We start from the raw sequence: 27,917 nt of genomic DNA, 5'->3' as shown, positions 1-27,917 counted from the left end.
GAATAAAATGGTGGTTGCCAACCGTTAGACAGAGGGGGGAAAAGGGAGTTGCTAATCAGTGGGTATAAATTTCAGTTATGCAAGATGAGTAAGTTCTAGAGATCTGTTCTGTAACATTGTGCTTGTAGATTACAATACTGTATGATACACTTGGAAGTATGTTGAGTGTTCTTAATGAAATTAACTTAATGAAAAATTTTAAAGCCCTTCCACGGAAGCCATAGTGGTACATGGAAGAACTAACAAATAGATTAAGAACACCAGCTTCTGAAAGTTTCTACTCAAGCATTCAGGGGGAAAAAGGCATCTGAGACGCATCAAGTGTCTATGAGTCTAAGAAAGGAGGCTTCACTGTAATCCACTGTCTCATCCATATCCGTATTCCTTCAACGGAATGTCATTAATTCAATTCAGTGAGGAACTACTGAGTGCCTCAGATCTGACTCACAAAGGAAGTTACTACAAAATAAGTTATCTACAATTCCTGATTTTAAGAAATTCCTGTTTAAAAAAAAATTCATGTTTAGCTTTAAAATAAGTCTCTCACTTCCACTTAGAGGAAGGATCAGAGAATTTGAGCTTCTTGGGGATGTTATTTGATAGGTGACCAGCTTCTTTGTCTTAGCACATACTCATCCTCTCCTTGTTGTCTATTTCCGGCTAGAAATGGGCAGCTTCGTGGAACACCGTCTGGCAGAGCTCCCACCAAGACCAAGCTAGCCTCATCTTCTGTACTGCAGATCAAGTGGCTCACACTTCAATCATGAAAGCTGGTAAGAAATGCAAAATGCATTTTTAAAAGATCCTCCTTGGTAAAACTAGAGGGGGGGACCCTAAAAGTACCCTACTTTCATGTCTTTTTTCTGGATTGTGATCTACATAGAGAGTAAGAAAGAAGACAACCATGGAGATAATCTAAAGTGAGCTAAGTAGCTAGATGTACTATTATCCCTCAAAATCTGGAAACAAGATACATAGCAAAATAAAGTAGACTATTGGGGCACCTGGGTGGCTCAGTAAGTTAAGTGTCTGTCTTCAGCTCAGGTCATGATCTCAGGGTCCTGGGATCAAGCTCTGCATCAGGCTCCTTTCACATGGGGAGTCTGCTTCTCCTTCTGCCCCTAGTCCCACACCCAGCTTGTGCATTCTCTATCTCCCTCAAATTTTAAAAAAAAAAAAAAAGTGAACTATTAAAAAAAAAAGGAATGAACGTTGAAGGCCGTGAACTCAGAAGTTGTTAGTAACTCAGAAAATCACAGGAAAAGGAGATCTTTCCAAACTGTTACTCATTCCAAGGACTCATGTCAGAGGGGATGGCCAGGTTTCTTGAATTTCCATTTCACTGTGATGACTGGCCCTGCAAGACAGCTTCCTTTGGGCATAGGGCTCTGCACTGTGTCCCAGGCCCCTAGGTTCTGACGGAAACACCAGTGGTTGAACTACCCTCTGGATACCCAGCATCATGGGACTTTACACATGTAACAGGAATAGCACCAAGGGCAATAGTTTTAGAAGTTTTCCTTCATTGCCTCAGATCCCTGCTGTCCTGGAGACCCATCCTCCTGGCCGCATGTGTTCTGCCCCGGGAACTGAACAGCGGGCAAGTGGGGCCGGTTCCATCTTCCCTTGCCGTAGATCAAGTTGCAAAGTCAACAAGACTCGTGTAGGCTCCTGCCTATACTCCCCTTGCCTGACGTGGGACTGCAAGCTAAGGGGGATTATTTTGATAAGAAATAATACACTCTAGCAAAGAAAAGTCTGAGCAAATCTTTATTAAAATGTTTCCATCTTAGCAGGAAAAACCAGAAAGAAACCTAGAGAGACTATTACAACCAAGACCTTGTACGCCAAGCTAAGGAGGAAAAAAAAAGTCATCATATAAATCTTAGCAAATAAGATTTATTTCTATACTTTATTTCTATACTAGTTTGTCCCAACTGAGACTCCCTCATGGAGATTGTTTCTATGTTATCTCAAAGCCTCAAATAATAAGCTGAAAAATCTTGCATAGTGTTTTCTCTAGGAAACGAAATGGGCCTGAGGCCTCCTCTTCTTTGTCTACTCAACATCACTACTAACAAAGATGTAAATTTGGTATTGAAAATTTTAACCTTTTAAATCTAAATATTAAGTCCAAATACGAACAATTCTAGATATTTGTAATAGGATTTTAAAAGGCAGATGCTGAGAAATGTGGGTCCCAATAATCCAAAGCAGGGAAAAAAATCCAATAAAAGGCAACTTTCTGGAGTTTTTACTGAAGATGGGAAAGAAAATGTGCCCATGAAGCCATCATTTCTGAGAAAAGTTTGTCACTTGGACATGACTCCACCAACTAGCGTGTTTGCCTGACACTCACACTGGTATTGGTGGACGGATGTGCTGGATCTCAAAGCACAGCGCCCGTCAGCAGCCCTGTACCCCCAGCGACACCTGTGCCCAAGCACCTGCAGATCTGCATTTCCCCAGCAAAACAATAAAAATCTAAATGAAACCTAGTGGTTCTTCCAGCTGAGGCTCTAGAAGGCCCCAGGAAGGACGGTCCTTAGGAAGGAGGCCTTGGCTCCACATAGCAGTGGCTTATGGAGTTTTTTTAAGACACACAAGAAGCACAGTGAGGCAACGAGGACGCAGTCACCCCTGGGCTTTAGTGGGTCTTGGCTCCCCACCCAGCAAGCACCACAGGGGGGTCTGCCCATAGGAGGAGGCAGTCAGACCTGTGCATCCTGGTTACAGGAGCCCAGCTTTCCTTGCAGGTATCCTCAAGGAGAGCAGCAAAACCATCCATTAAAACAATATTTTTGTTGAGTTTATTCTCCTTAATAACCCAGTAATCTGGAGCTAAATGGGTCCTCAGCCTCTTCTTTCAACCCAACCCAGCCCTGCCCTCCACCCCCATATACACACACCTCGTTCCCCTCCCTCCTCTGTCCCTTGACCCAGCCCCAACCCACTCTGACGTTCCCTTTTCTCCCAGGGCCACCACCCCCACTGCCTCCCTGCGCCCCAGGCCTTGAGACTCTGCTGCCTGATACTGTAAGTCTGACCGGCCCTGAGAACAGCAAATGAAGGAGCAACTGTGGGAATGGACAGCTCAAGGACTCTGGCATGGGTCTGCCTGTGGAGGGACGGTAAGACACCCCATCCATCTCAAAATGACAGAGGGCAGGGCAGGGCATCACAGGCCTGAGGACAGCTCGGCCAGGCTGCTGCGTGCTCCAGTGAGTGAAATGAGGCAGAAAAAAAAGCACCTGGGTCATAGGTTTGCAACAGGGGCATCAATATCATCACTAAAATCCCTATAATTGCTTCTCCAAAAGGAACAGAAGTGGATAAAGAAATGAGAAAGGATAGAAGGGAGGGATGGAGGGAGAGAGGAAGGGAAAAGGAAGAAAGGAAGGAAGGGAAGGAGGGAGGAGGGAAAGTCTCCACTCTAGTTGGGGGTGCCAAGTACTGTCATAACGTGACCATTCCAAACAGATGTGAATCCTCTTCCCTGTTTTAAATCCTGTTTTAAATCCCAGCATCAGGAAACAGGATTCCAGGCAGGAGTACACCCTAAAAGCCTTCCACGGAGAGCGTGTGGTTGAGTGCGTAGGCGTCGCCATCCTCTTCCTCCAAAAGCAGCTTGTCGATGGTCAGGGAATTCATGGCTCTCCTGGGGTCCTCCATGTCCTGAAGGACTGGCTCAGGGATGGAGATGGGCAGCTGTACGAACTGGGGCCCGGGCAGGGCTGGGGCCGGAGGCTGGTACTGCAGGGTGGAGGTGGGCAGCGTGGACAGGGGCTGAGGCCACGGGAAATAGGTAAGAGGTGCCTGGTGCTCCGGGCCGTCCAGCTGGGGCCCCACTGTGGGCGCAGCTGCGCTTCTCGTCTGTGATGGGGAAGACACAGGACCAAGGGTTAGCAAAGCCGGGGGGACCCACTTATCCTTGCCTGTCTTTGTCCTCGTAGGGGTCTCTCCATGCCCCTTGCCTGCTATCTCCCTCCAGGGGCTCTGTCTCCACCTGCTCAGAGTCTCCCCCAAGGGAGAAGCCACACAGACTTCAGCTGGGTCCCTGACTCTGTCGCCCTCGCTCATGCTACCTCCCCAAGCATCCATTTTCTCCTCTGTAGAGAGAGTTAGGAATAAGACTGATGCCATAGGGCCGAGCTGATTAGAGACACTTTTCCAGATTTTATTGAATATACATTCCATCCCAACTTCAGGTATACTAAAATGTGGGTGGGGGGACATGTACATCTTAAAAATCAGTGAAAACAAGCCCATCCTGTGGCATAGTAGCTGTGTCCCAAAAGTGGTCACTGTCCTGCCTAGACACAAAGACGGTCCTGGCCCCATACGGCAGCTCTGACATCCTGGGGTCCACCTGGGCCAACACAGCTCCATTCCCTTCCTTTGTGCTCTGAGCCAGACCTGGGTGCTGGGGAAGCACCACTCTGTTAGTAGACAAGACTTTCCTTAGAGCTTCTAGCACCTTCCATGTCCTCATCCTCCTCCGTCTCTGAGCTGGGCACCCCCCAGTTGTCCCAGGGCCATCTTCTCAGTGCCCTGCAAATAGTGCCTCTCTCCTGTGCAGCAACCTGAGGTCAAGCCTGCATGAGAGGCAGGGCCTGGATCCCTACTATCTCCCACAGCTGAGGAAGCAGATGGAAAAGGAAGGTCCCTGCATGAAATGATGTGAGCGAGGCCCAGATCTCCCCCTGCTGCCCCTAGTTCCCCCCGTCCAGTTGCCGCTGTGTTCTGAGAACAAACCATTAGAGCTCACTTTAATGGGATGACCTTATTTCAGTTTCCTGGGAATCTTGTAACAATGCAGACTTTGGTCCAGGAGGTCTGGGGTAGGGCCTGGGACTCTGCATGTCCAGTCAGATTCTTGGTGATGCCAGTGTGGCTGGTCCAGGGGCTGCAGTGTGAGTAGCAAGTCTCTAGGGTGTTTTCCTAGAGACTGCTGGAGCTGGAAAGAGTCTCCAAGGCCTTCCAGCCTCCCAACAAAGCCTTACTATTTCCAGTACTTCAAAAATGCACAGGGCAATCCTTTTTTTGAGTCATAAACCCATGCAGGTCACTGCGGCAACACGGTTTCTTGGCTCAGAGATGGAATTCCGTCAACCCAGTGCTACACGAGGTCTTATCTCCTGCTCCTCACGAGTGCTGACTGGTAGCTTGAACCAGCTTTGATGAATTCGTTTACAAAGCAATAAAGCAAATAAATTACTTCTTAATAAATAGAGATACATAGAGCCTTTCAAAGTAGGAGGTGGGGCTAATGAAAGATAAATAATGAAATCCTTGAGATCCTTGGGACTGAAATGACTGGGACCAGTTAGATGGCCCCTACCATCCACACCCAAGGCTCCTGATATGGAAATGAGTTGCTTGGGAAAAGTGTTGAATTCACTCCTTCCTAACCAGCATCATGTAGGCCCCACAACTGGTTCACTGGGTAGCCAGGGGGCATGGGGTAGGAGGGCTTCTGGGGGCCCTTGCCTGGATGGTGATGAAAAGGCAGGAGCGTCAGAATGACGCTGAGCCCTTGAAGGAGATGGGTGGGCAAGCTCCCACATCAATGTGGGCTTTGCAGCTACTCCTGAGTCTACCTGAGTCTACCTGCCCCAGTCTTCCCTGAACTGAAGCTGGATACAGCTGTACCTGTAGGCCTCTTCTCCTCTTAACACTTGGGGGATTCCCATTCCTTTGGTCAAACAGGTACCACTCATGTAAAAGTATGTCTCGTGCTTTCTTCATTCCTTTCCCATCTGGCACTTGGAGGCCGCCCTCGGTTAATGTCGCTGCAACTCACAGATGAGGACACCACAGATGAGGACACCAAGGCTCAGAGAAATTAAGTCACTCAGTCTCGGGTCTCATAGCGCCTAAGTGAAGGCACAGTGATACGAACCCAGGCAATCTGAATCTAGAGGCAGCACTCAAAACGTTGCGCTGCGGGTGGGTCTGACTTCATCAGCAGTAGTTTTCTGTGGGGTCCCTGGGTGCCTCAGTCGGTTGAGCATCCAACTTGGTTTTGGCTCAGGTCTTGACCTCAGGGTCATGAGATTGAGCCCCGCTGAGCTCTGTGCTCAGTGAGGAGTCTGCTTGAGGACTCTCTCTCTCTCTCTCTCCCTCTACCCTTCCCTCTATTCACATGCGTGATCTGTCTCTCTAAAAATCTTTTTTTTTCCCCCCAAAGATTTTATTTATTTATTTGACAGAGAGCGACACATTGAGAGAGGGAACATAGCAGGGAGAATGGGAGAGGGAGAAGGCAGGCTTCCCGCCAAGTAGAGAGCCCGATGTGGGGCTCAATCCCAGGACCCTATGATTATGACCTGAGCCGAAGGCAGACACTTAACGACTGAGCCACCCAGGCACCCCCCTAAAAATAATCTTTAAAAAAAAAAAAAAGTAGTTTTCTGAAAAGTTGTGTCACCTGTTGCTTAGCCTCAGGCTCACCTGGAAAATCCCATTGCTGAGTGAACAATTGCCCCCACCCCAAGCTACCTGAAGAGAAGGAGAACACGGACTCTGGTCCAAGGCCCCGTGTACACCTCCCTGATACCCCATTCACTGAAAACTTAAACTTCTAACCAAGACTTGCTGCTTTGGGGGCAGCAGAGGAGACTTAGGGCAGAAAGGCTGGAGAACATCCCAACCCTGAGGTGCCTGAGGGACGACAAGGATGGCCCTAATCCTTCTTTGTGGCAGCTCTTTTAGGTCACTGGGAACAGGAGCTGGCCTCCCTGCAGGACGGGGTGGGCTTGACGACCCCATTATCCTGCAGGTCAGCAGCAGGAACGATTGGGGTCAGGAAGTCAGCCCACGTTCCGCGGGGGCCCTTGGCCTGGGTTGGTGCAGCCCTGCGCTTGTCAGACCTACCGTGACATTGGTGATGAGTGGCTGGGACGCGTAGGTCAGCACGGAGGAGGGCCCCACCACCGTGTAGCTCGGGCACATGGGCTGCACGTACATGTCCGCTGAGTAGGGGCAGCTGACAGCTTCATGCGACACGTATTCCGTGTAGGGTGTCCACGGGGCCAGGGGTTGGAGGGTCGCCGGGGCAGGCTGGGAGAGCCAGCCGGCACACAGGGCCCCCTCCTCGGTCACCGTGGAAGCAGAGACCTCCATGTCAAGGCAGGAAGGACCTGTGGGAAGAAGGAAATAGCAGAGCTGCAGGTGTTACCCGGATGGGCCTGCGGGGTGTCCCCAGGGCTGCGGGAGCGCTTACCCACTGTGGTGTAGGTCGCCAGGGGCTGATGGGGCAGCACCACCTAGAGGGAGAAGGGAAGACGCAGATCAGTGCTCAGCTATCTCCAACTGGCCCTCCTCGGAAAACTTGCCTCGAGGAGCAAAACCCACCCACCAACTGTCACCCCTGTACTTAGGGGGATTCGTGTTTCCATTTAGCAAGAACCTGTGCACTTAGGAAACTGGCAGGGTCCTCTTACCATGGGAAGCCACCAGCTCAGGCCGGGATTGTGGGAGTTCTCCTGCCCCCCAACCCCCCCTACCCCCCGCTGAGCCAGCCAGCCCCTCCCCTTCTTCCTACTTTTACGGGGATCCCTGACTCGTTCCACCCCGGGTCTGTTCTTCATCAGCCACACCATGGTAATGTGTCAGCTGCCTGGCCTCAGAGAGCATCCCATAGAGCAGGGAAGCATGCTCCCATCCCACCCTGTGGGGCACAAAGCCGCACACGCGTGTGCACACACACACTGGCCGCGGTGGCCCGCTCACCGCCGTAGGTGTGACAGCCGCCCCACTGCTCGCGTGGCCACGTTTCCTCCGGAGCAGTTCCTTCACCGGCTCCTTCACACGGACGCCCTGGTACGGCCGGGGCGGGGCTGGGGCTTGTTCTGGAGCTGTCGCTGTGAAAAGCAATGTCACTGGTGCTCATGTCCCTCTGGGGCAAGCCCCCACCCCAGGGCGCTCGCCACCCTCAGCTGTGCCTGAACACGGAGGACCCGCGAGACTTCCTGGACAGTTTCCCCCAGTATCGCCCCAACCTTCTATGGCTCCTTTTCATCCCACCGATTAAGGCCTGCAAACTTCATGTGCAATGGAAAGTCCTGGGCTGTGTTAGCTCAACCCATTTTCTAACCACTTTGCACACGAAGTGCTACATACACCCTGACTCTGGCCGGGCATGAACCCCGACTTCTCTTCGTGTTCCTTGCATGTCTCATGTCCTCATCTCTCTCTCTCTCTCTCTTTTTTTTTTTTTTAAGATTTTATTTATTTATGTGATAGACTGAGATCTCAAGTAGGCAGAGAGGTAGGCAGAGAGAGAGGGGGAAGCAGACTCCCTGCTAAGCAGAGAGCCCGATGTGGGGCTTGATCCCAGGACCCTGAGATCATGACCTGAGCCAAAGGCAGAGGCTTAACCCACTGAGCCACCCAGGCGCGCCTCATATCCTCGTCTTTACTTGAGATTTCCCATGGTCAGGATTCCTGCTTACACTTCTCAGCTTCTTGACCGGTCCTGTCTGAAGACCTAGCACAACCCTCCTGGGTGCCCACGGCTGCCCACAGAAGTGGCTTCCTCCTCCAACCTCTTAGACCCATGTGGAGGTCCACATAGGGGGCTCTAGAGGCTGGCCTAAGAGCAGGCACTCTGAGTCCCTATGGTACAGGCCTTGAGGTCTGCCCCTGCCACGTTCTGGCTGTGTGACCCCATCAAGTTACTAACCCTCTCTATGCGATTTCCTATAAAGGAATGTCATAAGGAGTCACTGGCCTAGTAAATGAGAAGCATAGTAGGTGCTTAGTATAAAATCAGGTGCAGAGTGAGCATTTAATAAGTTTGCAGTCTGCTGTATAATAACGAGTAACCCTTTGGTTGTAAATTTCTTATGCCCCTAACTAGATTATGAACTTGTCAAGGTGAACTATTATACCTTCTTTCTCGATATCCTCCCAGGTAGCATGTCCATAGCAAGCTCAGTAAGGTCTTTGTTGATTAACGGGTTGGATGGTGATTTGAAATGTGCTGCCCTTTAGAATGTGCCCAAACCTTTAGAATGGACTGTGGTGAATGGTTCCTGGGGTTCTCTGTAGCCCGCAGGACAGAGGACACATACCCGATGCTGAGCCACATACTTGGGACCAGAGGGTGTCCAGCCTTGCGGCTGTGAGAAGGTTCGCTGTGCCTTTTGTCATCAAAGCTGGGAGGCCAAAGCACTGGGCTGGAACAGGGCACCTCCTGGCCAGGGAGAGCAAGCCAGCAGCGGTCATGGCTGGGCAGTGACCGTCTACCCACCCAGACAGCCCACAGTCTAGGGCCCCAGGCCTTTAAAGGGCAGGCTTGGGTCAGCCAATAAGAGTGAGTACCACTGGCCCTGGGGACTCACACAGGGAGTCCATTATCATCCAGTGATAAGGGCACCAGGGACCTGGGCTCTGATCAAAAGCCTGAAAGCCTGGGTACCTATTAAACCCGGAACCACAGTTCAGCTCTGGCTGAACTTTGCTCAGTAAATATACCCAGCTGATAAGAACCCAGGCCTGACCCAGCACCAGACCTCCAGCCATGCTCCAGACGCACGCACAGCCTGACCTGGAAGCCTAGCAGGCAGAGACAGGCAGAGGGAGGAGGGAAAGGGGGTGTGCAGAGCCCTAGAGACACACGATGCAGAGAACCCCTGACTCAGATGTGTGCAAGGCAGCTTCCTAACCCGGGCGAGCAGCAGAACTGACCAGGAAGGCATGCACAATGCGGTTACCCAGGCTCCCAGAGAGTTCTCATTCTGGGGGATGTTGATGTGGGCCTAGGAATCTTTATTTTCAAAGTCCTTCAGATTCTGAAGCTCTGCTGGGTGAGAACCACTGATAATTCATCCCCGATCTCATACAAGAATCCCCCTCTAACGTCCTAATAGATTGATTATCCATTTCTTGATTTTCCCCATTGTAAGGGATCTCTACCGATACTCATTCATTCTCTCAACCGTCCTAGGGCACTAAAAACACATTACTGAACGGCACCACAGTGGGCCCTGCCTGCATGCCTCTTGAATCTACTGGGGGAGACAGCAATGGAATAGCTGTGAGGACGTGTGAAATGGACACGGACACCAGAATGTGGAGCTGAGAGACCCAGCCTGGGGCCAGAGCCCCAGGACCGCCTGTGAGCAGGTATTCCTACAAGCAGTATTAACAATGGACTTGAGAGCCAAAAATAGCCTGTATTCAAATCAGGCCGTCACTTACAGGTGGAAAGGTCTCAGATGATTTTTTAATGCCCCTGGGCCTCGCTCATTCATGTCCCACAGTGGTGGCGCAGACTCACTGCCATAACACAAGGGGTGCTCCCAAAGCCACGTCCACCTATGTTACAGGTTCTCTTCCTTCCCTGCCCCCAGCCACTTCCGCCTTCCTCTGGGGAGTGACACCATCTGGAAGCTCTTCTGCCGACTTGACCTGCCACATGGTAACAAACACCATTTTTCCTTGCATTTGCCTTCTGATGCCGCTCGCCATTCATAATCCGTCTACGGCCTTCTCATCTGCACAGTGAGGATCCTAAAGGTACATGCCGGTTAGAGTAAATGCTTAACACAGAGCTTGCACTGGGGACGCATTAAATAAATGCGAGCTAGTATTATCATTCGTGTTGGTAGTAGTATCCCCGTCCAGCATCTGGAGACAGATACCAGGTCTCCTGTAGAGTCTGAATGAACATCCCATCCTTCTTCCTATTTCTTAATGACATGTTCTGAATCCTTGTAACTCTCTTTCTGGGTGCCTCACCCCTGCATATGTTCCATGTGCCACTTCCCCTCCTGATCGTGGATGCCCAGCGTTGGCCCCAGAGCCCACCCAGGTGGGGCCTGATGGCCCAGAGAACGGGGCGACCTGCCGTCCCACACTCTGCTCACTCATTCTCGGTCGCGCACAGCCACATCGGCGTTGTTCACACCCATATCACTCAAGCTGTGTGCCTGCGATTGGGGTTCCAGCTCTCCTGGGGCACAGCCTGAGGCTGTACTTGGGAGAAGCTCGGGAACAGGGTTATATGGGGGTGTCTGCAGTGTGGTCACACTCCTGATTCAGCTGGGGCACAAGAAAGGCTCGATCCCACAGGCAGGCATCTCAGACCAGCTCAAAGACAGGTATGAGGCTAACCCCCTCTGATTTGCATGTACACTTCTGGGGAAGGGCCCACAGGACTCCCGAGCCCACTCCCCCCCATGAAGTGGACACATCAAACGCTTGGTTGCCAAGGGCCCAGCTGGGCATTTCCAGGATCTTGTCAAGTGTCCGCTTCCTGCCTCCTGTTGTTTTCGAATCAATGAACAAAGAGGGCTTGGGGGAGGTGCTGCGAGTAGAGGGTATCGGCCTCTGATGTCTGGACTTCCTCAGAACCCACAGTGTCAACAGGTGTGCCCAGCACAACGGCCATATGGAGACTAGTTTCTAAGTCCCCACCTCTTCCTGCTGCAGTCGCAAAACTCCCACAGCTCTCCAGGATCTCCCGCCTACCCACCTATGAGTGCACAACCCGCCATCAGGGAGTCCTGCAGCTGACCACAAGTGTGCAGGCAGGAGCGAGGGTGCTTCCCACAGTGTCTTTGCGAAGTGGCCACGACCCATCGGAATCAGAAGCCTCAGGACAATTCCCAAAGGACCCCCATGGCCAAGTGTATTTGCAAAGCCAAAACTTGGAATCAGTGCCTTGCACACCGACCTTTGGGAAGCAACAATAAACGTTTCTAATTCTACAGTAAACACTGTACTCCCTACCACCACCAGTCCACAGATACACATTTGGAATAGGAAAAGAACTTTGTCTGAAATGATGATTGCTTTGCCTCGGGGCTTCTGGATCCCTGAGCTGAGCTAGCTTACAGACAACTAAACTAGAATATTTAAAAGAAAAATTTTAAGATTCTTAAAATAACTTCTCAAAGTAATAATAAGAGGCAAAGAAAATAAACCAGAAGGTCAAAGTGGTAATACATGTGCAGAGGGGATGAAAGCCCAGTGTCCCAGAGCAGAGTTGACCACAGATTTTAACAGCCCCTCGTCAAACTGCAGCGTCAGGTAGCATGTCCTCCAAGACTGACGCCTCCTCACCATTTCTCCTGTGGTTTGAAGGCCCATTAAGTCTCCTGGGAGCATCCAAGTGTCCGCCACTGAGAAAAAGTCTTTCCACCTAAACTTGAGCCTTGCTAGGAATCTCCTTTATCACGGTGAGAAGTTCAGCCACATTACCTTCCCACCACTAGAAGTCAGTCACCAGTGGAGTTTGGGTGAAAAACAACAACAAAAAAAACCCGTTTACAGAAAAACCTATAAATTTGGCCCCAGTGAGGGCTTCCCTTTTCCAAAACGAGCGACGAAAAAATCTGAAGGTATAAAAAGTCAGCAGAAGACATTTCAGTTCCCCCTGCCACACACCCAGACATGCTCCACATCACAAAAATAAGAGTCCAACAGCTGTTGTTCTTCTGGAGAGCACAGACCATGACAGACCAAGCCGAATGGTCACTCTGCTTGTGCGTCTTTGCACCGAGCTGAGGGAATGTATGGATTCTGCTGATTTAAATAAACGTGGCCCTCCAGTTCCTTGAAGAAGGTATAATAAATATCACCAAGCACATATGCAAAATTGTCGGCACTTGTTTATTTAATGACCCCATGCAAACCACATTCACACCACAGTGAGGGAGCTACTCGGCTAAGGACGTATGTCCCTCCTAATGGCTCCTAGTGGAGCCAACACCCGGGCATTTTCACTGTAACTTCTCCAGGCAGCTTTCAGAGAGCCTCTTCAGATGGGTGTTACCTAGAACAGCCTCCAAGATCCTCTGGAAAGAAGACCCTTCTCCCAGCTGCTGTCCTTTTGCAGATTTCCCATGAACCACCAGGGCCTGGCAGTAAGTTGAACACCAGTTAAGATCCCTGCTCTAGGGGCACCTGGGTGGCTCAGTGGGTTAAGCCTCCCCTTCGGCTCAGGTCATGATCTCAGAGTCCTGGGGTCGAGCCCCATATCAGGCTCTCTGCTCAGCAGGGAGCCTGCTTCCTCCTCTCTCTCTGCCTGCCTCTCTGCCTACTTGTGATCTCTGTCTGTCAAATAAATAAACAAAATAAAATAAAAAAATCCCTGCTCTAAAGGCTAGTTGGGATTCAGGGTACAACCTGGATTTCTCTCCTCAGGGAGCCAGGAAGAGGCACCCATGTCACCCATCTTGACGATCTAGCTCACTGAAAGGGCTTTCCATTTATAACTGACTGGGTGAGCTCAAGCCTGAAGCCACACAAGACCATTTTGAAAGACAAAACCTTCCTATAGCCCAGAAGGACACATGACACACTGTGGATTCCTCCACGTAACCACAGTAAATATTATTCTCTTTTGCTGCTGAAACTTCAGTATTATTTAAAAAAAAAAAAAAATCGACTCTAAGGAGAAAAACAAATAATTTTCTCTTTACGTGTAGCAAAACCAAAAACAAATAATTGAACAATAGGAATTCAAGCCTAGGGCTAACAAACTTGTCCTAGCTTCTAACTGAAAGCAAAGTCATAAAAGTTGCTGACACTTTTCACTTTAATATAAAGAAGTCTGTTTGTGTTCTCGGCCCAAGGAAGTTGAGGGCACCTGGGAAAGTTTAGCTCAGGTCGGCCAAAGGATTATCCACATCCTTAACTGAAAAACTAATGTGAGCATTCGTCTTCTGCTGAAGATCTCAGAGTTTTCAAATTTGTTCTTTGCATTCGTGGACAATGGCTGATTTTTTTCCAGACAGGAAGAAAGAACTTGGGCTTTGGCCAAAGACCGGACTTGACACGCTACAGAAAGGCTCTCCCGTCCAATTTACACTAGATTGCAGTTTACTTTTTTTTTTTTAATGGAGGCCAACAAAGAGATCTCATATGCATGTAAATGCAGGCTTTCCATCCAGTAATGTTTGAACTGCAAAGCTCTGCGGCCAGGAGGTATCACCACGTCACTCATATATTCTAGCAATCTGGATAACACCCAGGGCAGAGTGGAAAAAGATAGATCAACAAAAAAGTGCCTTTAAATGTGTTCAGAGGAATGGTGCCTGGGTCGGTTAACTCGTCGGTTAAGGGTCTGACTCTTATTTTTGGTTCCTGTTGTGATCTCATGGGTCCTGAGATTGAGCCCCTGGACATCTCCATGCTCAGCATGAAGTCTGCTTGAAGATTCCCTCCTCTGCCAATATCCCCTCTTGCGCACATACACCGGTGCACGCGCACTCTCTCTATCAGATAAATAAATCTTAAAAAAAATAAGGGTGTTCAGAAGATAGAAGAAAGTGGAACCTCAACTGAATTACAACTTGATGTTGCTTGTAAGACTGCTGGGGCAGCCAAAAAGGAGCAAGCCATGGGGTCTTGATATGTAGACTGATATGTCTCCATCAGGAGAGCTCCAAGATGGCGGGTGATCCCAGACTTTCTAGTCTGATCAGAGAAGAGAAGGGGAAAGTAGTGACATTTCCCCTCTTTGGCCCCATCCTAAGAGGCACATTCCTGTCAGCCCCAAGGAGCTCAGTGTCAACCATCATTTGATCAATCATCATTTGATTAGAACCATCAAGTGACTGATCTGCCATGATCCCATGTGGTCACTGGGAATGGATAGAGAAGAGCTACAAACCTGGGTGGGCCTGAAGGGAACAACCTGAGAAAGAAGAGCTAGGGGAGGATCCTAAAGTACATCTGGGGTGACCACAGAGGCTTGTTCAGTCTTGAAACCACAGAGCCCCAGAGCACAGGGTCTAGGAGCCAAGCAATTCCTGTTTAAGGGAAGTCCCAGCCGGCCTGGAATGGCCACCCAGGGTGGTCACACACTCCTCTCGGATTATTTTGGGCTTAAATAGCCAATCTGCTTATACCCCACTTGCATCTACCAAGTTTCCACTCCACAGCCTCAGGATTGCCTAGATTAATCGAGCGAGGTCAGCCAAAAGGCCACTAGAACCACAGCCTTCAGACTGTCTTCATGGGCACTGTTGCCGAGACAGCCTTCCCCCGCATGGGCTCTCAGTGCATTCCGCACCATGTGTCCACCTCCCTGCAGACTTCCTGCAGAGCGAGCAGAGCACACAAGGCTCTTGGATTCCTCTCTCTACTCCCAGAGACCATGTCCGTGTTCTGCCTCTTCTTCGTGAAGACTCAGGCATGGTGAATGCATGCACGCTGAAGGTCCCCGTGTTTCCTGGTCACAACCTTAACCCCCAGGAACTCAACTTTGCACAATTTTCTATGACTGACATGAATGATTTTGTCTGAGGCCTCGCCACAACTTCTGAATTAGGCAGGGGAGGTCTTCACCCTCCTTCCACCGATGAGGAACACGATGCCCAGAGACATTAAGTGGCTTACCCAAGTCCACACTCGTAAATAGGTGTATCATCAGCTAAACTCAAGACCTCTGATTCCAAGCTCAGTTCCTCACTGCCTGCCTGACCCCGGCCTGGGCAAGTCCATTTGTTTCTCTGGATAACCCCAGAGGTCAGTCATCAAATGTCCCCTGCCCCATTCTGACCCTCATTCCTCATGTCAAAGTCCGGGCTCGGACCACCCTGATCCCGTCTCCCTTGACTGCCAGTTTCCCCAAGAAATAGTATTTCCCATCTGAGAGAGGAAAAAGAAGTCAATGAGAAGGTTACCAGCAATCTGCTCACATGAGTGACGAGAACTGAGAGACCTGAGCAATTCCCCGCAAAGTTTTATTTTTGGTACTTTTGACTGAAATGACAGTGGATAGGTCCACCTGAGAAACCAGCTGCATCTGCCCTTCTCTTATAGAAACTGGGGTCACCGGAGCAGAAAAGGCTCCCATCTGAGATAAACTGACTCCTAGACTAGGGGACAAGACTCGGAGATCCCTGGCAGAACGTGCCCTGAACAAATACTGGCTAAGCAGAGTCAACCAGGTCCCTGCCATCGTGGAGCTCACCGTCTAGTCGAGTGGGGGATAGACATTAATTAAATAAATGCATCAGCAGACCTAGAATCACAAACCGTGACAGAGCTCTATCTGCCTCATGGCTCAAGGGTCCTGGCTGGTTGGGCTGGTTTCCACCTCCACTTGATTCAGTGAGACTTACATGAGCAGCAAGCAAGGGTTCCCTAGTCTGTGGGGGCTTCGTAAAGAGGAGAGTGCACGAGGCATGGTCACTCCACCCCTAATGCAGGGAGTCTGGTCTGGGGGGAGGCTCAACCCACACCATAAATCTAAGTCTTGCCCAATACATACAAAGTAGTTCCAGATGTTCAGGGTTCACCCCCAGCCTGGGGACCCTAAATGAACCCCAAAGATGTTTCAGCAGCTGATCCTTTCCTATCTTGGCCAATTAGCCCACTAGAGGAAGACCAGCCCTAGGAACTCCAATTCCAAGATGGAAATCGGCCGTCTCCAGGAGTTCTATACTGTCTCAAATCTAACTTCCTGAGATTCATATTTGTAGGAGCATTTGAGTCAGGCTACAACTGCTCTCAGGGAAGTAAGAACCTACCTCCATCTAAGGGTGGACTTATTTCAACTGGGAGTGGGGAGAAGCATCTAATAGAACCCTAAAATCCTTGGCATTATAAAGTGGTATGATGTTGTTGGGGCCCAAGCAGACCTAGTGTGGAAAGCCTACTATGGAGCTTATCACTGTGTGACCCCTGGCAAATCGCTTAGCATGTATGTGCCTCAGTTTCCCTGTTTGCTAAATGAGAGTAATGATACCCATCTCACAGGATGATCGTGAGGATTTTTTTTTTTTTAAATTAACATAGTTAAGCACCTAGTACATAACAGGTACTCAGCAAACAGGTACATTTCCTAGGATCTCAGCCTATCATTCATCAGAGAAGTAGCTAGCCCTGGTGGGATTCTAACTCACCCTTGTCCTGCTATATCCTGATACTGAATTCCCTATCGACAAACCCAGAGCCTTCTGCTGCCAGCAAGGCCTGTCTCAGCCTGCTTTCATTGTGCTCTTAAAAGTCATCCCTCAGGCCTGGGCCTGGTGTCCCCAAGCAGCAGGACAACCATGTTTAGGAAACAGGGGGCCCATGATGGTGCAGAGAAACTAGTCAAGGACCTCATTTGCAAACAAGACAAGCCTGGACAGGAGACATCAGAATCCTAGCACTGGTGTCTTACAGAGATATCATGAACTGAGCAGAAGGACTTCTTTCTTTAGAAGCGAGCAGAGGAGTAGGTTTGGGGCAGAGTTAAATTTTTAAAGGGCAACTCCAAGAAGGAGCAACTTAGAGATTTTTAAGAGGCAGAGTAAGATGGCATGCCTTTGTCCCTGACCTCAGATGTAGCCCCTCAGGGAACTTTTATGTATCTCCCAAAGGACAGGGACAGAGCCATGACTGAGGCCATAGTCATGGTACTTCTCCAAAGGCCTAGAAACCTAGGAGCACATATCCCATATGGGATGGAACATGGCAGTATACACAGGAAGGCTCTTTGGCAGTCAGGGAGGGAATTTTTATCACCCATCCGAGTAAGGCAGAATTCTGGCTGACATATTGGGCATTGGCTTTACTTTATCAAGAGCAGCAGGGATCAGAATGGGGAAAGAGACAGACTACACTAAGAGCAAAAGACCTTATTGGGGGGAGCCCACCCTAAGGTGCCCACCCAAATTCTATAGCAAGTTAGCACCAGGGTGAGGACACTGAGCAGAGGAGACAGAATATCTTTCCTTATTAGATTAAGACCCAGAGCCTGAATCTAGAATTGCCAGTCTGATCGAGAACAGGAAAAACCTATGGTCAGGCAGCTGAAGGAGAAGAAATGCACTTGTTTGTTCCTTGATTTAAACAATATCTAGTTTGGGATTTTCCATACCAAAGAGATTCTTAGTAAAGAAATCAGCTTTTCCTGGTACCAATTCCTTGGAGGAAGGAGAAGACCCAGCACCAGCTCTATATTCGGGGTCAGATCTAAGTGCTCCAGACTATGTGAGTGAAGTCAGCCCTCATAACTGATTCAAGATGTGAGATAAACTGCCAATCAAGATGAGCTTTTTTGCCAAGTCTCTGGGTACTAACCAATGGTCTCAGGATGTGGGGACATTTCCCCATGAAGGACCATGAAGAAGTTGTTAGACTAGCAAGCCTGGGAAAGGAGTCACCAGGTCAATCTTTGAGGAACATACCCCTTTCTTTGTTCACCAGATACTGACATAGACTAAAAACATGACCTTCACAGCTTCATAGCTTTATGGAGCCCAATACGACATTCTTCACGGTGACTCACTTTGCTCCAGGAGTGTGGTCTTGACCCCAGAAGCATTTAAACCAAGGACCTGTGACCAGCTTTCAGGGATCTGGCTGAAGGAGTAGAGGACTGGCCCGGGTCATGGTTGTCAAGCTGTGATCTAAAAACCCTGGAATACAGTGGAGGCAACTGTACTTGCCAATAAAGATAAGGAATCAGGGAAGTCTGGGTGTCAGTGAGCAATCAGAGCTTCAGAATCCCCCCAAAACTGCTCCATTTTTATTTTTGTATTGGAGTTCTACAGCAGGTTTGGCTTGAATAAAGACATTTGTGTCAAAAAATGTTGTAAACACCAGCCTAGACATCCTTGGGTTTCCTTCCCAATGCTCGTATGTTATGTCCTAACATGCCTCTTCGTCTCCCAAGATCTGAGCAAGAAGTCTAACTATCATTTATTCTTGAGTGTCTATATCCAATGCCATATGCTCTGGGATACCGTCCCTGATTCCATCTTCCCCTTCCCCCCACTGAAGATAATGTATGTCACTACTTGATTTCTCTACTAGGAATAATTCCATTATCGGGTCGTTGCACACATGCATGGGACCACGAAGGGATGATCGATTTTCCTTCTATGCCTATCTCTCCTGAATCAGTGTTGCCTTCATCCAGCATTAAAACTTGCTCCTGCTTCCAACTCTCCTTCCTCCCTTTTTTTCCTCTTTTCTATCTCCCCAACATTTAGCAGTCCTAGGGAAGTGGTAGCAATCTTTGTACACTTTCTATCTTCCTGTTAAATCTAAGAGTCTTTCTAAAGGATTAAAAAGTAATTCAGCTTTTCTTAAGGGTGGTCAAATCCTTTTTGGTCCCAACACCTGGTCTAAGAATGACTCTGGTTTATCATTCTTTGGCTGCCGGCGCTTCCCAGAAAGTGATACTAATGAAACCATTACTAAGAAAGGTAGCACATTGCTGTTTCAGTTTTCGGTATCATTTGTGCTATTTCTTGCAAAATTCAAGGGTCAGTCTCCTGACAGCTAGATTATAAACCTCAAATCCAATCTTGTGAATTAAAAGAAAACAAACACAGTTTGTCAGTCAGTACGAGCCTGCTGCCTTATGAGGCATGGTAGAAAATGGTGGCCCAAGTTCCTGGGCTGGTCCCAGAATGGCCATCTCAGCCATCAGCCTTAGCCCTGATCACAAACCCCACCACAAGTTACAAGACTGGAAGTGTGTGCCCTGCTGTTTCATAAGAAATGCAGAACTCAGAGGCCACACGAATCACCATCTATAATTAGCTGCATAAGTTTTATTCTCAGAGGTAGAGAGAGAGAGAGAGCGGGAAAATAAGAATAGTAACTAATATTTATTATTGAGCCTTGACTTCATGCGAAGAGCAGTAGTAAACACCTACCACAGCCCCATAAAGCAAAGAAGTAGGAACCGTGGTCCTGTTACATATTTAGGAAGTGGCAGCAGAGTGAGGCAGAAGGGCTTGTCGGGACCGTGTAACCAGTGAGGCCTGAGTCTAGGATTCAGACTCAGATCTGCCTGCCCCAGAGGCTAAGCTTTAAACCACTAACAGCACGGAGAGAACAGAGACGTCACTTTCTGGTTCCAAATAAACCCCTGTTCTCTATATGTTCCTTTCCACACCACACCACTCACATGCACACACATGAGCACATGTGTGAAGGGATAGTCTGACTCTTCCAAAGTCTAGACGCTTCAGAAAGAAGCAAGCACCATGGAGGCAGAAGCCTTGAGGGGTCCCAGCTCAGGCTGCCAGATGGACTGGATTTGGGGGGAAAGATTCTAGGTTGCTCTCTCGCCTTCGGGCCCTCCCACTACAGCTGAAAAATCTGCGAAAGAGCCCAGTGGAGGAGGTATAGACGCAGAGACCTTATTCCTTGCAGTGAGCAACGTGAAATGTCAGACCGAGTCTGCGAAGGAGGCCCCGGAACCCACCAGCGGGCCACTTCGTTGTTGCCGTTGGGTTTCTGCTCCTTTACCTGATGTGGAAGGCCTGTGCCTTCACCCAGAGCACCCTCCCACCCCTCGGGGTGAGCCAAGGCCCGCAGCAGAGACACGGGACAGCTTTGTAAGACGATATTCAGGCTGACTTACTAAGCTAATCTTCAAGCTTCCATCTTGCCATCTGTGAAATGGAGCTTAGCCCAGAACCTACCTCGTGGAGCTTCTGCGAGGATTAAAGGAGAGAATCCATCCCCAGCATGGTACACCCTGGCAGCTGCCGCACCCCACATCAGCCCTCACCTCTCTTACTACCGTGCCCCACGTTATGGAGGTGGGTGTCCGTGTGCCCACGACACAATGACACGATCCTCCCTTGCAGATCCAAGTGGCCGTTAGGGGTCGGTGGTCGTGGTGGGGTGGCGGGAGGTGTGACCTCCTTGCCTTTCTTTGCTCTTCTTTCTTGTCCAAAACACAGATGTGGTGGCTGGAGCTAAAGTGGCAGCTACGAGACAACTTGGAGAGCAAGAGCCCCGTGCCTAGGACAGCCGACCAGAAAGACAGAAGTCTGCACGCAGTCCTGCCCGGCTTACTGGGGACTTTGGTGTGAGAGAACGTGCACCACTGTCTTGTTTAAATCCACCTTGTTTCAGGTCTCCTCACTAGCAACCAATTGCTGTTAAACCAATGCAACAGATCACTCGGTGCCCTGTGGGGTGCCAAGTGAGTGCTCATGCCCCACAGCGGGGATTGTCCCCGTGGAAAGGATAGGAAGGGCTGGGCGCACAGGTAAACCATTCAAATTATATTAGAAGCCCTTCCCTGCAACTTCTAGGTCAATAGTTCTCACCTTGGCTGCACATTCAAATTGCCTGGGAAGACTGGAAAATCTAATGCCCAGGGCACTTTAATGAGAACCTCTGGGTTGGGACCTGGACATTCGTATTTTTTTAAATTTCTCAGAGGACTCCGACCTGTCGCCACGGTTGAAAAGCACTGCTCTGTGCAGAGGGAGGAATGCTTTCTGTTAGACTAAAGACTAGTGTTTGAAACTTGGATTTATTTTGTATAAGCCTTCATGAAAGCTCAACAGTTACAGCTGGAAAAGAACTTGGGTCAAGTTCAATCTCCCTGCCTCTTAGCTACGTAAAGGCAATTCCCCTTTTATAGCCAGAAGGCTGAGACCCAGAGTGGCTAGGTGGTTTGCTGGGAGCCCCGCACCTAATAACCCGCACCTAATAACATTGGAAAGTAAACTCCATGTCTCCTGCCTCCAAGAACAATGCTTTGTCCATAGCATTACACAACCAGGACAAGAAGAGTCCAGTAAAGGCCTCTCCATCCCCGGCAGGCCCACTCGTATCAAACAATTGTTCTACAAAAATGAGAAAACTAGAACATCGATAAGTATTTCATAATTGTGAAACTTACGTTGATAATCAATCAGCCAACTTTGGATGGATCAAAGTCAGAAATTGGTGGACAGAGTAGGAAAATAAACTTCTTTAGAAAGAAGTCAGAGTGGGGGGAAAGAACCTCATACTTTTATTTTGTAATGGAAAGGTTTAAAAGCAAAAATCCACAGAACTTCTAAACAAATTAAATGAACAGATTTTTAGCCAGTAAGTGCAGACCACCTTAGTTCTTTTTTGTTCCTCACCACAGAACGGATTTGCAGATGTGAACTGGAAAGAGATTTCCAAACCTCTGACTTGTGGAGAAAAACAAAGTCGGAGATAAGAGAAAAACAAGGTTGGCATTTTCCTTTAGTAAATACAGGGAGAAGGACATAAAGTGTCCACCTTGAAAATTACTGCTCTTTTACCAACTAATCTGTGTGCCTGGTAGATGTTTGTCCCTTATTTCACTTTCTTCTGGGATTATGAGTCTCTGTCTGTCCTTTAGACTTTACTTGTCCTTATCAGCAAGAACCACTGAGTCAGTAAATAAACTTGGTGAGAAGTAAAGATGCTTACAAAGGGGACAAAGGTTGTGACACACGACAGAAATGTGAGCAGTGCTCCACAGAGCTTGTATTATTTTTTCCTGAGTTTCTGCAAGAGATGGGGTTTCAGATATTACAGGGTTATTACAGGTTTTCCTTAGGTTTAACTGATTTTTTTAGCTTCCCTACAGAAATCGGCTATTCAGTGGAACCCTGGAGTAAATCCAGAGTTCTACATTCGTGAGAATTTTGAGACCCTAATTTGTCTGTCTGGGAACCTCTACTCCATTGACGTCTGGGAGCAAAGGCACACCTGTGATGTGAGAGTTCAACAGTTACTGTTTCGTGTTCCTGTCGTGCCTCCCTCCCCGCACACTGGAGCCACGTCTACGGGACATCAAGACAAGCAGCCAGTTCAGAGAAAATCAGTCAGCCCGCCTTTCACGATCACATTAAGTCTTTCCCTTACACAAATAACAACAATAAAAAGCAAGATGTGATTCATTCATTTTCTAACAAATGTTAGAAATGTGTTGAGTTTATTGTATACAGTTCCATAGCTATTACAGAAGAAGTCAATCAGATCAAATTTTGGCTTTATGAAAATCATTTATTAAATGGACTGCAAGTTTTATCTCCCACTGGTGTTGGCCCTGTGCATAGGATACAGAGAAACCTAAGGAAATAGCATGTAAAGTATGACCCAAATCATTTAGCCCAGAGGACAGCGAACTTTTTCTCTAACGGACCAGATAGTGAATATTCTTGGCTTTGTAGTCCATATATATATATATATATTCTCTGTGGCACCTACTCAATGCTTCTGACGTAGCAAAAACAGCCCTGGGCAATATTCAAACAAAGAGAGATGGCCAAGTTCCAATACAATTTTATTTGCAAAAACGGGTGATGGGGCCAATTTGGCACTCAGACTGTGGTCTGCAGACCTCTGAGTTAGACCCTTGGAACACTGTTTGAAAGATTCTATCACTCAAGACTATTTTGATCAGGCCTTTTTAACGGCTCCAATCAAAGTGTTTGGAAAAGCATAGACCGGAAGGAAGTTAGCAGAACTCTGATCCCTCCAGATGGGCACGGGAGACGTGCTGGACGATGGAAGGTGCACCCTCCCTATTATCCAAAGACTTGATGACACTACCACATTCCCTACTTTTGCTCCAAATAAAACCTCGTAAGGCAGGCATGAAAACCCCCATTTTGCAGATTTTTCAGAATCGGCAAAGGTTGAATGACTGAGCTGCAGAGCCAGCTTTCAAACCCAGACCTGTCTCACTCCATCGCTCCTGCCACTCCTACTGCACTGTGACAAGTTGACCTGAACAAGGGCCTCTGATTGGAGCGGCGTGCCTTCACATCCACGCAGGGCCTGCAGGACCAAGTCCGGGACCCAGAAGGAGAATCTGCCGGCCAGTGAAGCAAAGCTCAGAACCATGAATGGGGCTTGCAGATTTCCACTTCTGTGTGCCAGCAGGTCTGAGCTGATCTGAATCAAGGTCAGTGTTCACGTTTAGTCCACAAACAGGGATCCTGGGCCAGGTAGGGAGGAGGCAGCATTTACAAAGTGGGTGTTTTCTTAACCCTTTCCAGAACGCCATAGTACAGTCATTTCAGATCATGGCCCGAGGGTGTTTTCTCAAAAAAGAAAGTGCCTTTTCAGCACTCTTGGTGTCTGATTTCAAACTGTGCCCTTCCATCAGGTGATTCTAAGTGGGCTGACGATGCCTCCCTTTTTTACTGGTTCCCCACAGGATCCAGGCACCCATGTCCCCTCAGTGCCCCTGACCAAGGGTTTTACTTGGATCCTGGGTAAGGGGATGGGTCCAGTGCCCGGGCCCTTTCCTAATTTCCTTTGAGGTGCCAAAGGACAATTAAAGAGAATTTTGATGGTGTGCATCTGAATGTGTAGAACTATTCACCCCACTTACTCCACAGATGAGCTTACAATGTGGTCTCCCAAGGATGGAGTTTTGCTGGACCCGACTGGCGTCCAGGGTGTGAGCAGGAAACATGCCTCTAGCATCTCTTTTGAAAAAACAAAACAAAACCAAAAAACTGCTACTCTCTTCAGAGGAATTAAGGAAGGAAGAATGTAGTGCATAACCAAGAGTGGGGAACACAGTAGCTCATGAAGGCAGGAACGCAGCTGGTATATCTCAGACATTGAGGGAAACCAAAGCCGTCCATACCATTGCGGAGGCATCTCAGCTTACCAAGGTAAGGGTGGCTCTGAGGAATGGGTATAATTTTTACCCCACTTTACTCATGTGAAACCTAAAGATTTAAAAAAAATAAAAGTAAAAAAGGAAAGTGACTTGCTCTGAATAAGTAGGAACCAAGGCAAAAGTTCCTCAAGAGCTCACATAAAACCCACCATTATTCAGCGCTAAGGGTAAGGGCATATGGACTCTCATCAGCTTCCAGTAAAGACAGGAGTGCCCACCTGCCTTCAGCCATATAGCTCTCCCTAGGGCTGGCTGCAGTTCCCCTCTCCTTCAGGTAGCCGTGCGCATTGCCCATGTCAGCGTATCTCTGATTCTCTTGGAAGGAGTCCATAACTCTCAAGCCCAAATTAAAGTTCATCTCTTTTTATGAAAAAAAAAAAAAAAATTGCATCTTGCCAGTATCACACAAAGAGACTTCACAGTCGGAGAAATTTTGAAATCGCTCCTCAGAATTATATATTAACAAGCTTAATTCCAGAGAATTTACACAAGAAATAAAGGAAACAATGAGTTGGTGATAAGGTGGCTGTAAGTTATATTTTAATCAGTGAAAGTATATTTTCAGAACTTGAAGGCCACCAAGAGAATATCTTTTTCTAAAATAAAGAAACACTCCCCAATTTATCTTTTTCTGTAAATCTAGATTCTCTTACATTAAGTTTGCTTGAAGCAGGGTGTACATAAACTCATTAAAAGGCATTTTAAAGAGCTAAGCCCCTTTGAAGAGACAGAGCAATTTTTTGGTAATATTTCATTCTCGAGGAAGTACAGAACCGAGCCCCCCAAACGTTCGACTCTCGTGAGGCTGTTGAGTTGACTTTGTTATTTCAAGAAAGGAATGTTGTAGATACTCTCTGTATGCTTTCAATTATTAATAACACGAGTCTCTGTTTGATCCCACATAATGGAAAATAAAGTTCATGGTTGTTCCATCCAACCCCAGGGATAAACACGAAGGTTAGAGATAAACCCACTGCCCCCTTACACGGGGACACACCAGCCTTGCCACACAGCACAAAGAAGAATGACAAGAGGCAGGGCAGTGGAGCGAGCCAAGACATGCCTGGCGAAGCCAACTTTCCACACGGTCCCAGGGCACTCGCAGCAACAAATCATGCCCGCAGCAGAAAGCCAAGCAACCCAGAGAGAAACAGGCCCAAGGAGTGGCGCCTCGAGTTCAAGAGCAGCTGTTTGCGAAAAATAAAGCCACTCATGGAAAGGACTCCACGGCTTCCCCCTCTCGGCCCCAAACCGGTGTCACATTTGGCTTTTCATTGTGTGAATCATGAGCTGGCCTTTCCTCCGCGCGGTGATTCATGCCTCACAGCGGAGACACGATGAGCTGTCCCACCTTGGAACACTCGTTCGTTCCCCTCCAGCCTGGAAACTTAGCATCACCTCTGACAGGTTGGTTTCTCCATCGGGCTCCGTCACCCACCTCACCCCTGAGCTGCCCCTCCCTGGCTGGGGACCCAGACCCCGGTGGCCTCCATCACGACCACATCCTCTCCGAGAAGTCCCAGGCTCGCTGGGGAGCTCCCGGCGCCTACCTGTGCTGACAGGGCTCTGACAGCCACGGCCGAACCACTTACGTTTTTGCCAGAGCATGGCCTGTGACAGGATGTTGCCTTTTCTCTTTGAAGCAGACAGTTTGGCTTCTTGAATGTGAGGCCTGGGTGTGCTTTCCTCCAGTGTAGCCACGGCTTTGCTCACAGGCTGTTTCCTCAGCTTTTTAAAGGCCCGAGTTCCCGCTGCGCGGGGGCCACCACGTCATCACATCCTCCCACCTCAGGCACGGGCGCACTTTTTCTTCAGCAAGGCTGCCTGTCACCCCACTGTGTGCGCCCTCGGAGGCCCCCGGCTACAGACCACTGGACTGACGGAGCCAGCCAGCTGGATCCGAACAACAGCTCAACGCAGAAGGCCGTGGTCATCCAGACAAGCCCCAGAGTGCGGTGTGATGCGCGTGGGGAGGGTGAATGTGTCTGTGGGCGTGAGCTGTGCGAGCACGCGTGTCAGGTCTCAGGCCCCTCCACACCCATGATGAGCCCAAAAGACCCCTGGACACCTCTGGGTTTCCTGTGGTGCCCATTCAGCCTTCTCTACCACAGGCATGTCAGCAGGACTCAGTCCGCCATGGGCCCTGCTCAACAGGAAATGCAATTCCCAGGGGTCACTGGTTCTCAACACAGGAGGAAACACCTGTTGTCTCTTCAAGCCTCACTAAACAACCTCTTCATTCTTTTAATACTGCTTTTCTGTTTATTCCATTTTGAAACACTGTAGTCCCTCCCTTGTACCCCAGCCACTACCAAAATGGCGAAGCTTAATCATGCCTAAATATAGGGGATACTGGTTCCAGCGGTCCATACACCCATGAGAAAGAGGCCAACTCAGGGAAGAGAGGAGAAGACACCTGTGCTCTTTAATGATACAATATGAACAGGGCCTCCTTCCTAGTACCCAGCCACCTGCTAGCACGAAGCTTCTCAAAGGAAAAGTAGTGAAGCTCACAACTTTATAGCAAATGGGTTAGGCTCCCTCCCAGTTTGGAAGCTTTCTGCCACTGCATGTCTGAATCCACATGCTCACGACCCAGTGACCCAATCATCTGACCTCCTGACTATGTCCCCCTAGCGCAGGCCCCCTTGCTGCTCTGCCCCCCACACTGCTTCAGAGCCGTCTGACGCAACTCTGTCCACTAGAAACCAAGGCACACCCATCCACCCTGGCTCAGTCATAGGAGGGGTGAGTTCCCACCAAGGCTGTGCCACTCACTGGCTGTGTCCTCTTCACCAAGTCCTATAACTCTGAGTCTCTGTTTCCTTGTTTATAAAATGAAGAAGCAGTTCTCTGAATGTCTCGCGGGGTTTTTGAGAGGAGATGCAACCTCACTGGTCTTGCCTCACATTGTTCTGCGTTTTGTCCTATTTCTCCAAGTTCCACGAAATTAAGAAGTTTTTCTTATTTATCTTGGTCTCTTCTCATGGCCTTGCATAATAATTTCCATGAAGCAGTAACAACTACTTACTAGGCACCAAGCACTGTGTGAAGCCTTGACTACATCATCTGATTGAGTTACCACAACTCTGTGAGGAAACTTCTGTCCATATGGTTCAGAGAAACAAATGCTCAGGAAATTTAACTGGCCCAATGTCACGGGGCTATTAGGTGATAGGCCGGCTGTCAGACCGGCCAGAGCTTTAAAGAATCACACTGACAGATACTTGTTAAGTTGAAGGCAATGAAAGCCAAATGTCAGCCATGTTTAAAACCTAGAACAGATCAATGGAAAATCTGGGATAATTCTCTGTCCTCTGGAAAGAAGGGAGGAAGAAGACAAATCTAGAGGTATACTGACAAATCAGATCTTATACAGCAGCAGGTAAAAAACAAAGGTCAGGAGATAAGCCCACCGTCACGCCCAACTCTAAGCCCTATGGCCTCTGACAGCTTTGAAGCTCGGGAACCAGATGCCAGCTCAGTGCTTCCAGCAAAGACTCTGGATATCAATGACTACATAGAAGCAGGTCTTTGGGAACCAAGACTTGGT

General features: G+C 48.7%; 1 protein-coding gene across 2 annotated transcripts; it reads right to left on the bottom strand.

Annotated features, from left to right (window-relative positions):
• Window positions 1–3,443: 3,443 nt before the first annotated feature.
• Window positions 3,444–26,301, bottom strand: LOC111153970 (POU class 2 associating factor 1). Of its 2 annotated transcripts, none has more exons than XM_022513328.1 (5): window positions 25,957–26,301; window positions 7,735–7,865; window positions 7,226–7,268; window positions 6,877–7,142; window positions 3,444–3,873 (listed from the first exon to the last, which is right to left on the bottom strand). In XM_022513328.1, the coding sequence occupies exons 1-5, from the start codon at window positions 25,970–25,972 to the stop codon at window positions 3,559–3,561; spliced, it is 771 nt and encodes a 256-aa protein (XP_022369036.1). In that variant the 5' UTR covers window positions 25,973–26,301; the 3' UTR covers window positions 3,444–3,558. The 2 variants fall into 2 exon arrangements, with proteins under 2 accessions (XP_022369036.1, XP_022369035.1); XM_022513327.1 differs by lacking the exon at window positions 25,957–26,301 and adding an exon at window positions 9,078–12,901.
• Between the last annotated feature and the right edge of the window lie 1,616 nt (window positions 26,302–27,917).

Source organism: Enhydra lutris, unplaced genomic scaffold, assembly GCF_002288905.1.
Source record: "Enhydra lutris kenyoni isolate GAN:26980312 unplaced genomic scaffold, ASM228890v2 scaffoldscaffold34, whole genome shotgun sequence".
NCBI classification, from domain to species: domain Eukaryota; kingdom Metazoa; phylum Chordata; class Mammalia; order Carnivora; family Mustelidae; genus Enhydra; species Enhydra lutris.
Note: the sequence above shows the minus strand (reverse complement) of the source record. Positions and strands in the feature narration are given on the sequence as shown.